The sequence below is a fragment of the Tetrao urogallus genome (genome assembly GCF_951394365.1).
Source record: "Tetrao urogallus genome assembly, chromosome: 9".
NCBI classification, from domain to species: Eukaryota; Metazoa; Chordata; class Aves; order Galliformes; family Phasianidae; genus Tetrao; species Tetrao urogallus.
In genome coordinates, this window is record NC_136822.1 from 9275759 (window position 1) to 9289762 (window position 14004).

The 14004-nt window shown below is 41.9% G+C and overlaps 1 protein-coding gene across 1 annotated transcript in view; it reads right to left on the reverse strand.

Moving 5' to 3' along the window:
• Positions 1-9985: 9985 nt before the first annotated feature.
• Positions 9986-14004, reverse strand: part of PID1 (phosphotyrosine interaction domain containing 1) — a gene marked incomplete at both ends in the record, with an annotated part of 77550 nt that continues 73531 nt past the window's right edge. The window contains one exon of the mRNA XM_079539455.1: positions 9986-10462. Within this exon, the coding sequence (XP_079395581.1) occupies positions 9986-10462 (477 nt within the window). The remainder of the gene's footprint in view (positions 10463-14004) is intronic.

Below are 14004 nucleotides of genomic sequence, written 5' to 3' on the forward strand. Positions count from 1 at the left end.
TTTTCCTTTTCCTTTTCCTTTTCCTTTTCCTTTTCCTTTTCCTTTTCCTTTTCCTTTTCCTTTTCCCTTTTCCTTTTCCTTTTCCTTTTCCTTTTCCTTTTCCTTTTCCCTTTTCCTTTTCCTTTTCCTTTTCCTTTTCTTTCATTAAAAAAATCACAAATGTCAGCAAGAAAAAGTACTTGAGTTTTTCAGAAGCATAATTACATTTTTAAAGCTTACCTTTTGGCCTCCTGGCCTTAATCCAACACCAGCTGAAGTCACTTGCCAACAGTGTGCTCAGGCTTTGATGTGAGTCAATACTTTACCTAAAAACTCACAGTACAAAATTACCCAATAGATGAGTTTGTAATGAGTACCTTTCTATAAAACGTTGAGAAAATAAGCACTTACATTTTTAGGAGCATTTTAAATGTTTACTATAAAATTTTATTATGTATTAAACTTAATTACCCAAATTAAATTCTCAATTATTGTACCTGTGCATACTATTGTATGTTTTGCATCACTAGCACCAGATGGCATAGCTATTCATTTTTATTTTCGAATTTTGATTGAATTGATTCTGTTTTCTACTGGTGGTGAATGAATGCTGGGACCTGGGTAACCTTTACCAGACACTGCACATGCACTGGGCAATGTGCACTGGGACATTTTGTGAAGAAAGGCTGCGGTAATCGAAGAAATAGGACTGAAAAGTTCTGTCTGCTAGTACCTAATGTTGAATCAAAAGCAGATTTCCATTTTGGAGTCAAATCTTTTCTCGAAACCAGGTTTTCAGAGATGAAAACATTACATCACCTTGGGGGAAAAAGGAAAGGATACAGTAAGAAATTTGCAAGCAATAAGCCAAGTTTGCCGAGTATACAACTGCTGACAATTAGTTTTATTTATGCATGTATGGAACATCATCTACATTTTTTATATCAAGCAGATCAGCTTCCTCCCCCCGTGCTCTGAGCTTCCACAATGTTAAACTACTGAAATGGGAAGTTACGCTCTTACTCTCATTCTTTGGATTTGAAAACTCTTTTCCTAAACATTGTTACACACAGCTGTTTTCTAGAAAGACTAACAACGAGCTCTGCTAGCCATGCAAACAATCCAAACATAGTTTGGTGCAAAGAGATGCCCCTTTCAGAGATCACTTTATTTATTCTTTGTATTAAAAAGGAGCTGAAAAATCCAGGCATGAAATCATGTTTTCCAGCTATGCTTTTTGTCATATTTATGGTCTCTTTGGTAAAATCAAAGGAATGCACTTCTGTCTAATGGGGCATAGTTTGAATGGCACAGTAACCATCAAACCATAAAATTTGGAGTTGGGCTGCCTGATTACAAAAGCATGTCCTCACTTGAATCTGTGCACAGTGCAGCTGTTTAAATCACTGAAAGTTTAAAATTGGAGTCACTTGAGAACTAAAATTGCATGTGATGGCAAAATGGTAGAAAATATTAAGTCTAGGCTGCCAATTTCAGAGTAGTTTCGAGAAGTCTGAGAGCTTAGTGGTAAAATTATGGGATGTAGAGCATGCAGTACTCGTTAAACTCATTTTCTCTTGTTTGCATCGTGAGATCTCGTGTCTTCACTGTGGGTCTCTTCGAACTTCCAACCAGGTCCCAACAAATGAGAATGGGGTCAGGAAGCTCTGAAAAATGAAGCCTATTACCTTCACTGCTTTCCTCCTCTTCCTGCTGTTGAACATGTATTACTCCGCTGGACAAAATCTTACCAACCTTCCTTGGTTTAAAATGTCATAGGAAACAATCCTGGGTAAATTCCCTCTCAGGTTTTGCTACATGCTAATGCCATGATCGCCTTTCTTTTCCTTTTTGGTGAATGTGCCACAGAATGGCGGCCCAAAGACCTTCAGCCAGTGGCACTAGGTACCTCATGCCAATGTAGGACGTTGAGGTATGGAGACGAAGCTCCTCTGTGACTACCAAGATGCATATGGTAGGCACCAAAGTAGAGTTTTCAACAACTCTCCCACCATTTTATATCCGGAAAAATTTCTTCTCGGAAAGAGTGCTTAGGCAGAGGCACAGGCTGCCCTGGAGGTGGTGGAGTCAGTGTCCCTGGAGGTTTGCAAGATAAGGTTAAATGTGGCACTGAGGTGCATGCTTGAGAGAGCATGGTGGGAATGGGCTGACAGTTGCAGTAGATGATCTTGGTGGTCTTTTCCAACCTTGATGATTCTATGATTCTGTGATGCTGTGAGTTTCACATTTAAGTTTAGGTGCACCATGGCTCAGCTGCACAAACAGTTGTGCTATGCAGCTGGTGAAGGAAACGGCCTCCAACAGTGAGCAGAGCAGGACCTCTGGCCACAGAGGATCCTGGCTGACATGGCAGGGACCACAGAAATAAGAAACAAAAGGCAAAATGCTTTGAAAACAAAACAAAGACTGGACCTTGTCTGTGAGCTGTTTCCCCAGCTGCAGCTCTGTGGTGACCAGCAGGAGCTGATGTCCCTCCTCGACCAGGCTGCTGGGATCAGGCACAATGAGCCTTGGCAGCTTCAGCTCCTGGGGAGGATTTCTAATACTCCCATGGAAACGCTTCTTTTCCAGGAAGCCAGAGAATTGCATTGCCAGGCTGGTCACTGCTGCACTTCCCAATAAAAAGATTTTTACTGTACGCAGTTACCTTCTGCACAGAGAGATTTGTGCAGGGCAAAAGCTGGCACAGAATCCATCCTTCATCGCCCCTTAAAGCAACATACATCACAGAGAGATAGTTCAGGATTAGCAGACATCATTACAAATCTGCTTCTTTTGTATTTCCTATGCCATTTAATCCTCATCCCTGCTGCCAACAATACTTCAATGAAACCTACTGCATCCAAAATCATGCAACACCGGGACACCTGCAACGGTACTAGGAGGAGGAGCTGGGCTAACAGGGCAGTTGTCCTTTCTCACAACTTCAAAACTGCTTAATTAGGAAATGAGAGGAAAGCTATTGTAAAACTAAAGCACTGAAGCAGGGAAATAAGAGCACACCACTCTTTCCTTTTGGTTTTTATATGACCTTTTGAGCTGTAGTATTCTTTTTTTCCAAACACAGGTACTGTTTTTCCCATTTTTATTGTCTCACTTTGCCAGTTTTGACCATTTCAATTTCCACCTGCATAGCAGTTACTAACATCTTACATGGTCTGACATCATTTAATCTACAAAATTAAAATTATTTCTCAGTTTTACCTAATTAACGCTGCAGGACTGATCAAACTTATTTTTCTCTCTGGAGAAGATGCATTCAGCTGCTCGTCTACAGCATACAAATTATCTCATAGCCTAGTTATGCTGCTGACATGGGGTCATGAAAAATGTGCCAACAAAACAGAATCCCAGTGCTCCAGCAGACAACAACGAACCTCGTATTTCACTATAACTTGGCAATTAAGTTGGAAGAAATGCCCCAGGAGAGGAGCCATTCCCTAGGATTTCGAGCAGAACGAACCACTGCTGATGAATTAGCTGAGACCCACTGCAGTGCTCAAGCAAAATATAAACTGTGCTCAAACTCTTTGTTCTTACAATTTCTAATAGCATGTATTAAGATTTCTGTAAGCAAGGCACAGGGAACGTGGCAACCTGCTGCACTGGAGTGGGCTGGCCTAGGGCAGCTCAGCACAACTTAGCATCACCTTGTCCTGCTGGCAGATGAAGCACTCTGATTCCTGCAGAGTCACTGCAGGAATGTCCTGACCTGGCATGTTTTCCCCAGCTCTCACAGACCTACAGCCTGTCTGAGCTGTGGAAGCACCCCACATCCAGTGATGCCTGGGCTGGCCCACACCACCTTGGACCCCAGTCCTGTCCGCTCTGCCATCCTGACATCCGTGCTTCTCACCAGCAGAGGCAGTACAGACGTGCCTACTCTCCTGTGAGTGCACCCACAGAGACCTCTAATGAGTCAATTAGAGACTGCCAGGCACTTGCTGCTGGTCATCCTCCTGCCAACAGTAGGAAGGTCATCCTGGCATTTTCCCTTCAGCTCCCCGCAGACCAACACTTTATCACATAAACAATTCCAGAACACTTGGGGAAATATAGATACATTTTTTCTGGCAGGTCACAAATGTCACTGGGGCACAGGATCTACAAAAGACAAAGCACCCACAAAGCAGAACAAAGCTTATTGGAGGTGATGGTGACATCCTATGGATGCAGGCAAAGCAGGAGGGCCACGGCAGTAAAGCAGAGATCTCGCAGCTCCTGGCACGGTGTGTCTGGCTCCAGCTCCTCATGGCACTCTTCCCTTCACAGCTGAACAGAAACGGTGATTAGAAACAGGAAAGAGAGACACAAGTGCCTTTTAATTGTTTGAGGAGAGCTGACAAGAACAAACACAAAGAAATCACCTGGAGAAACCACCATAGAATATCAGGAACAAACTCCTTAGGAGAGCCCAGGTGAGCACGAAGCACTGTGTTTCAGCCCGGAGCACCTCTGTGGTGGAGCACAATTCCATTTTCACCTGTTTCTGCATTTGGATAAGCCCTAAATCTGTTACGGCTATGAAAATATGCCACTGGCAACTATGTCATCATTTAACCTTATTTTTCCTTTCCAGAGGAGTTTCCTTTGACATTCCTCTGCATATTTCATTATTCTCCCAGGATTTGGAATATCTGCTGTTACTTGAAACTGCCTGGTCTGGGATCCATTAAAGAGGAGCCTGAGCCAGGGAGCAGTGGCATGGCACCAAACACTCAGGAGCAAGGCCACAAGAATCTAACCCAACTGTGCAAGAAAACCTTCATTAATAACATCCACAGTAATTATGTCTGAAACTCTTTCCACTCTCTCTAAACAAGAAGTAACTAATTGGAGATAGATAGCGATGGCTTACTTTTTCCACATGCACGACTGATACCAACCTTCAAACATTACTTCTTTCCCAGAATGAAATCTGTAAGGCAACACCAGCAATCCTCTCCTGTCCATTGTTCCCAGAAATTCTATGCTGCTCACGAAAAAGCAAAAAAACCCATCCACATTATGCATTATTCATAGGATTATAATGTTTCCTCTCTTTCTGACAGCAATACAATTTACAGGAAAATAACAGAGAATGTAATGCAGAACACAAATCAGAGCACAACAGACAACTTATCTGGTAATATCTTTCCACTCTTCTGGTGGTGAAAGCTGGGAAAGAAAAGAGGCACCACAGTCAGCATAGTAATTTTCCCTTGGGAAGGCATGGTCAGGTTTTGTACCATAATATGCACAGTAATAAAAAACACTTTTTTACCATGATTGCTGGGCTGCTATTGTGGCCTTTTCATTGGATGTTCTCACCTTGTCCATGGAAGTACCCAGTCTCTCTGCTGATACATGATACATCCTCCTGATGAGGAGACGTTAGAAGACTTTTCATATACGCCTTCCACTGGAGACATTCCAAAACAAAACAAGCACTCTCAGATGCTCCCCTCCTGCCTAGCAGTAATTGGAAATCGCATCTCTGCCTACATGACCTGCTAGTGCAAGATGCAAGGCTCGTGCTCAAGCTCCACCGCCTTAGGTCATTCGAACAGCATTAGGATTATCTTCCAAAGTACTGCCAGGATGCACTTGGGAGGTAGAGATTGTTACTCCACGTATTTTTAATGCTGCTTCAGGTGTGCATTACAAGTCTACTTCCTCAACTCAGTTCTTCTCAGAAGAGCTTGCTACAGTCACTTCTCTTGCTGAAATGCATGATCTGATGCTCCTCTTCCAGGAGGGTAAACCAGGTTTGTATCTGTCCTGCCCAAGAGCAGCTGCTGCACCCAAGCAGCTCTCGCAGCCGTGATCCCACTGGCAGCACATGCACTGGGGCTGTCCTGCCAACATATTGTAAAACTCTTTTCAGACAGCACGCTGCCCAAGACAGAATAGCATCTCTCCAGACACACACTCATTTTCATTAAAGCAATGTATCTGCCCCCAGCCTGGCCCCAGGGCAGCGTGCAGGAAGATGGTGCTCTGGAGATAAAAAGCCCATTTACACACTCCTGGTGCAGTGGATAAGGGCAGCCAGTCACCATAAATTGTACACAAAAGGAAATAAACTCTGTGATTGACCTTCACAAAAGAAGAACCTTTGAAAAATACCCCATATCTGTTTAAAATCACGTAAGAAAAAAGTTATAATGAATGCCCTATTTTCTACACAGGATGCATTCTCTATAAATTCTTAGCAGACTTAACACTAGACAACAGGATAACAACCATACATTTAAACTATCACTTCCCAATTACACACAAATTAATAATTTAAGAGATCTCGATTCAGAGCTCCACTGCCACGGGGAAAAATGAGCCCAATCATACATCATTCTTATAGCAGCTAATTGGGCATGGAATGAGCTGGCTCTGGTGGTAAATGGTAAATAATAAATATAGGATATCAAATGCTATATGTAGATAGACAAGGTAACTTGCTTCCCACTAAAAAAAAAAAAAAAAAAGTCAGCCGTTTATCTGACCAGTGTCATGGAGATGTGCCTTCACAAACACACCTCTGATTTCATGTACCCACAACGCATGAAAAACTTATTAGCAAGCATCAAATTTAAAGATATGTATGCATATGTACACATGTATATGTATATATATATATATATATCTAAGTGTACACAGAGAACCTAATGGTGCTCTGCACTGATGTTGAGATCTAATGACCTCAAGGCTCTCCACTCTTCTTCCATTTCTAATAGCACGCTTACTTAGATATTTAACTCTTCTCTATGGCCCCTACAAACAAAAAGAAAGCCCTTCGGAGTTCTCCTGGCTGACGCTGAAAGAACTTGTCAGCCCACAAAGGGATATGGTGAGATCCAAAACTGAGCTCTTTGTAGTGGAAAAGAAAAGTCTTTAGCCAATTGGAAGGGACTTCTGATGGAAATGTTATGATTTTCCTTTTCCAGCAGATTAATTGAGGGAAGAGTTTAATGTATTGTTTCATTCCGTATCTACTGGCAACTAATATTCAGCCATAACTCATACTCTGGATATTGTGGAGTCAAAGCTTTTCTCCTTCATGCAAATAGCATCACACATTTGGTGTTGATAATGCGGATGGATTTGGCCAGAATTCAAAGTAATCTAAGGATCCAAACTCATGAAACTGATTATTTTTCAAATCTCATATTTTCTAAGATGAACTGGAGCTCACGTTCCCTCACATCCTCCTGCATGCTTGTAGCCTTAGAAAATATCTGGTTCGTTTTTCAAACGGTCCGAATTTCTGATCACGGGGATTAGAATTTTCTGCTTTGTACTTCATTTTTGTCATTCAAAATTGCCCCGCAACCCTCAGTCTCTGGATGCTGAGGAATACTGCAGACACCACGGTGCTGGGTACTGCAGGAGCTGCCTCTGCGAGAACTGCCCGAGCTTCTCCTGGCAGTGCGAGGCCGCTGGGGGCTGTGCATGCGGCAGCCGCTGTGCCATGGGCTACGTGCAGAACTGTAGGGCCCTCACCAGACTGAGATGATGGAACCAGGGCAGCAGCTTTGGTGGCAGAACATTCAAACAAGTAAAGATGCGAAAACATGGCAACATCTCTGTGTAAATCATTTGTCAAAAGTTGAAGTGTTGCCTCATTCTGTCTTTGGTAAAAACAAAGATACATGTGTGACAGGCCTCAGATTTTATTTTGACCAACATACAGCCTACACACAGCCCTCAGCTTCCAAATGAGCATTGTAGGAATTAAAAAAGTTAAAGCCATATCTGGAAACAGAGGATCATCCAAAGATACAAAAACAAACAGCCCTGGAAACTGCTGGCCTGGTGTTTTGTTCCCCAGCCCACAGTCTGATGCCACACTGCAGCAGAAATGCGGAGTCATGGCCTGAACCAGTGATTGAGCATTGAGCACCTGGTGGGCAGGCAGGGCCAACCCAGGGGAGCTCAGGTGCACGCAATGTACCAGTGATTGGAAGGGGAGGAGCCAGGAGCCACCCCTCCCAGAGCTCATTTAAGGGTTGGCAGTGGAAGCAAGAGGATCTCTCTGGAGATCCCTGCCTGCTGGAGGCCTTCTAAAGGTAAGCAGTTTTTCTTTGCCCACAGCTGCTGCATTTGGGCTTGTTATTAATTGCTGCAGCCTGGGATTGTGCCACCCTGCTACTACTGCTGTACTTTCCATCACGTGATAGAATTACAGCGTTACACACACCTCAGCTGTTAGCTATTCTGCAGTTTCTGTAAGCAGAGTTAATTTAAACTGGCCTGATGGTTTGATAGGGGGGTATCTCTGAAGGCTTCTGCAAAGCCAAAACTATAAATCCTGTCTATATAGTGTAGCTTGTTGTTTTTTTTTTAAAGAGAATAAATTCATTAGTAATAATTTACATGAAACATTAAAAAAAAATATTGAGGATAATACTCATGAAGACTTGTAATGTTAAATGGAAATAAATAGACATTTTCACTCCCCATGAGCAACTGAACAGAAAACCCACATGAAAGAAACAAAACCATATCATTTGCTTTGGAAAGACTGCTTAAGATTCCCACATCTTAACTCAAACTTTTTTTTTATTAAAGTATGAATGCATTTATGCTGCAGAATAGTTTACATACATTGTAAAGCAGTAAGCGTATTTTCAAGGCCCTCCTCAGTATGTCTCCATGCTCAGTCTACATGCTTTAACACTGGACTTGCACATACGCACTCACATACAAACATATAAACCCACAAAACACAGTGAGCTATCTGCTTCAATTTGCTTTCTTTTAAGGCTTCTGTAAGGTGCCCCAGTGCCCCTAACAGTACCAAAATTACAAATAGCATTGTATAAAGGAGCAGCATTACTTGCAAAGTATTGATCTGCTCTTGGCCTTAAAAAATATTAAGTGAAACAAGTTTTTCCTTTTATCTGAGTTTTATTAAACATCTGCATTTAAGAAAGGCATGACTCTTTATATCTGTGAACAAGGAAAGGTATGAGAATCTTAAAATGAGCTTCTCAACCAGAACAGATATTCAAATCTGGCTCCTACTGGACCGTTTCCTTTGATTTTTATGGTAATGCAGCCCTGGCTTCCTGACTAGGAAGCACCAGCTCCATCCAGCCAGGGCCAACAGAACACAGAGTTGAGGCTACCATCTTCATACCACTTCAGACCTGAGGTTGATGAGAAGTCACAGTTCAAACACTGACAACAGACCCAAGAGTCCCTCAACTCTTTAACAGTGGGCCACTCACTTGGGCAGCAAATAAGGGCTCGAAAATGCCCGGATAAAGGTGCTGGCTTGCTGTACTCCTAGCCACTGTGGGAGTTTGGCCCACCCTTTTTGGTATCCTGCAGTCTGCAACTACTGGTGCTGATGAAAGAGGTGGCAGCAGATATATTAAGAAAATAGGTACAATGAATAAAATAAAGGATAGCATATGATATAATGTGTACATACAAGCATCTTTTTTCATTCTTTAATCCGTGAAATGTGAACTAACTGCAGAATGCTAGGCCACTAGTCTAAAAGGCTATGTATGGCTGTCTTAGCCTATGTATGATCAAATTATTTTTGTGATGCATCACAGAGAGAGATTCTTTAGGAGCCATTAGGGCTTTCCAGGTCTACTTGGTCTTCTGCATCATCATCCCCCAGCTAGGAACACCAGAGGAGCAACCAATAATATTGCCTGTCCAGTCTTTTAAGATAAACAGGAATGACTCTACTTTGCAGTGTGCACCTGAACTATAGAGATGAGAAAGAGGCAGCAATGAGTGGGTGCAAGACATCTGGGGCAAAAGAGGGGGAAGCTTTTTTCTCATGTTTACAACAGCAGCAGGTTTCAATGTAACGTAATTACTTTAATGATGCATATCTTTAGGTACCAAATTACTCCTTGATTTAAAAAGCTAGTCAGCCAAGGGTTTGGCAGTCTTTCTGTTCCCCAGTTTCAACTGTTGCTTATTCATCTATCAGCTCTGATTCCCTAGGCTGTTTCTGCCTTCGCTGAATCATGAATGAGTTCAGTCAGCCATCATCAGATTCAAATCCATGAGACACTTCCTCTGATGAACTATTCCTGTGGATCCGGCCATCACTTTTCATGCTGTGAAAAGTCTTCTTAAAGGCCTCCATCATGGCGTGAGCCAACTTCTTGGCCTCCAGCTTGCTCTCACACTCTACAGCATGGCAGTCCATCTGGTAGGACAAGTCATCGTTGATCTCCCTATAGACCCAAGCAAAGATGTTTGGGCTGATGTTGTGGTCAGCAGTGCAGTAGGCGATACGTGCTACCTGAAAGGTATCCATGTGGACTGTTGCCTCGCCTTTGAGGTCTAGATGATGCAGCCAGACTTGGAAAGGGCGAATTTCCAGAAGAGCATTAGCTGGGTAAATATCCTCCCTGGCAAGTGTGTGCTTCTTCCATAATTCAATGACTGGTTTCTCTGTGCAGCCTGACAAAAATTGCATCCCTGTTGTGGAAACTTTACCCAAATATGTAACCTGCAGAGAAGAGCAAAGATAGGTGAAACACAGGCACTAGATTCCAGTGTTGCTTCCTGCTACCCCGGGGAACTTTCTTTTGCCTGGAAAATAAAAGCAACTCACTTCCCAAACTTCCCTGTAACCTCATCGCTTCATTAAAAAACTTCAAACTGGTTGCCAGGCATTTGTTTCTTCAAATGATTTCACCATTCAAATTCCAACATTAAAAGTGTTCAGTCTCCAAGTTTCAAGGGATTGCACTCTCTTCAGGTCACCTGTAAAAGCTCAGGTTGAAAGCCCATGCCCCTAAGCTTGTATTAGCAGGAGCAGGCCTCAGGTAGCTGGGATGCTAACCATGTTTTTTTTTTATTATTTTATACTATTTTCAGATTATTTATTCATATCATTTTCAGACACTAGTAGTAGAGATCAAAAGAGCACCGTCACAGCAGAAGACTTAATTAAAACTATTTAAATGTTTGTTTTCTTTACTGCTTCCACTATTGCTACTTAAGTATTAAGCCAGGAATAGCTCAAAACTGTTCAAGACTCTGTCTTTGAAAAGGGCTGAGCTACAGGGCTAAGACATTGCCTACACTGATTTAAGAAAATAAATTGCTAAGAAAGAATAATAATAATCTAGCAGTAAAGGCAAGAAGATGTGATTAAGCTAGGTTTCTGTACAGCTATTTTGCTTGCTTCTCCTTTTATCTAATCTACACAAAAAAAGCAGTAGTTTTCATGCCTGTGCCCTATTTCATTCACTAAAAGTCAAAGTCACTGAGTAGTCCCTATCAAAATGCCATATTAAGTCTGTAGAAAAAAAAATTCCCTTAACTCTCCTCAGCTGCTAAAGAAGCATTATTCCACTCACAGCTGAATGGAAGACTACTTAATCTGGGAAAAGAGATTTCCTCCAGAAAAAGAGTAATGCTATAAAAATACAATTACGCAGATTATTCTCCTTATTGCTATTGTTAGAATGCTGCATTTATGAACAAATATATGAAAACAGAATTAGTTCTAAATTATCTCTTGCAGCAGTTACTATTTGAGGTAGAATATGGTGCATTTCATGATGCCTTATAATATCATGTGCATTTTACTGAAGGTGATTGGAGAAAAAGTAATCACACGCGCTTTCCAAGCTTATTTCTTCAAAACATTGTATTAAGTACACAGCATCAGTATTTTATTTTTTACGTGCTTTAAAAAGATTAAAAGAAAGAAATACAAGTTTGAAAACACCAAAAATCCACAAGGAATACAAATTTTGTGTTCCACATGAACAAGATTTTCCACAAAAAAAAAAATATTTTGCTGCTAGTTTCATTGGTTTTCTTAAGCTCAGAGACCTAAATTAAGTCATAATTAAGGAATAAGCTTACAAAACAGTACTGCAAGTCCATGTGGCTTAAACACTCCTGCCAAAAAAGCAATTTCATAGCACTGACATTTCAAAATAAGAAGTCTTATTCTTTGTCTATAAATATTGTTCCTCTGCATTGGGAATATTTTAAATCTTGTATGGCTTTATAATTTTTGGCACAGTGGGAACCACACCAGCTAGAGCAGTTAGCAAGGCAAGACCTACCAGAGTTTTGTTTTGTTTTATTTTATTAGTGATGAGAGATGAGTTCCCTGAAGTACTGCACAGTAACATAAGAGAAAACCTCAGAGCTTGTAATGCCAACTGAACATGTACAAAGAGCACATAAAAGACCAAAGAGTATGCAGCTGCAACATACTGTGGGGTAGTCTGACATACATCCACAATCATGCTCCTTTGAAAAGATGGAGATCAGTGTGCAGCTTTGCATGTTCACAGGTACTCAGCGTATCCTCCAAAGGTTTGCTCAGTACCACTTCATATTTGCAAGCAAGATAGCAAAAGACTAACACGTGCTGCAAGTTAATTGTGCATCTGGGGTCAGATTCAAAGCCCACTGCAGCAATAGAATTCCTTCACAGACTTCAAGGAGATTTGCACAAAGCCCTTAAACCCTGAGGAAAGGAGAATTAGCCTCCTGTTCACACACTCTGTCACTGCCCAAACGCTGCTCTGAATGCATGGCTGAAGGAGAGGTGCTGCCACTGCTGCAACGTTTGTGCCCTAGAGAAGACCAGGATTGCTTGGAGTGTGCAGACAGGAACACCTCAGAGTTGAACCCAAAACCTGAGGCCCAGCAGAGAAGGGCTGCATCAAGAGGCAGATACCGCAGCATGCTGGCAGTGATACCCAGGCAATGCTCAGGGCACCACCAGCAGCAGAGGCTGCTCCTCCCCCTGCTGCCAACTGCACCCTGACAGCTACCAACTCCCATGTGGGCTGTCCAGCTCTGGTGTTAAAAAGTAATTCCTTAAATAAAGTTATTAGATGAAGAAAAGTGGTGAATTACTCTGGATGCACACACTAGGGGCAAAGCAGCTAGTGAGAAGGATGGGGTGATGGCTCACTTACCAAAATGGACTTAACAGTCTTACTGTCCCCAGTGTGCCATGGCATAACGGTGTAGCAGCATTTGGAAAGTTGCTTCCTTACACAACGCATTGCATCATTATATACAATCATTTTCCTCTGAGGACACATTCATAAATACTTATGCTTAGACAATATAATGAGGCATTCACAAAGTTAAAAAAAAGGAAAAAGAAAAAGAAGGGAATGGAAGAGCCCATCAGTGCCACTGTGTTAACCTTAAGGAACACATGTATCTCATATTGTATCTTCTTCCAGGGGAAGAAATATATTTCCTTATGGTTCTTGCAGTCCTCGGTTTGTGCATCTCATTTTTCCAAGGGATTCCTGGAAGATCCAATTCCCTGTGGATGCCCTGTGCATGTTAAAAATTATCTATATTCTTTCCATCCTCTCTGCGAAAACTGGCACTTTCCATCAGATCTTTCTCTTGCAGGCAATCCACTGCCACCCAACACAACACCGAATACTTGTGGTTTCAGCACTTCTGAGCTTGCAAACATTCAAACCTTGAGGAAAAGCCAAGATACTCTGAAGAGCTCCTTATTTTGCCCTAGAGACTTGCCAACACTGATGTCAGTATCTGACAAAACTGTCCTCAGTGGAATAACACCATGCCTTGGCCTTTCATAACAGCTACAGACACATAAAGATGCTTCATGTCAACATACATGATGTGTCTTCCATTCCCTATGATGGACACATAAAACCATGGAGAATTTTGATGTTGTTTTAAATGTCTTCAGTCCAGTAAAATATAGTCAAAATATGCTTTAATAAATAGGCTTGACAAAGCCTAATTACAAACTCTAAAAAGACCAAAGGATCAGCTGACAGAAATCTTCACTTCTATCACAGTCTGATGTCAAATGTAATAAGGACTTTTCAATTTTCAGACACAGTTCCTTTCTTCATAATTGAGCACATATTGTTTACCTTCAGCTCGTCTGAGAAAAGAACAGCTCAGCTCCTATACATACCAAGCACAGCACCATAGCACCATGTAGCTGATGGCCCACTGGGCACAAAAAGCTCCACGTTATAAGTCGGTTCTGCCATAAATTTTTCTTCACCTGAGCTC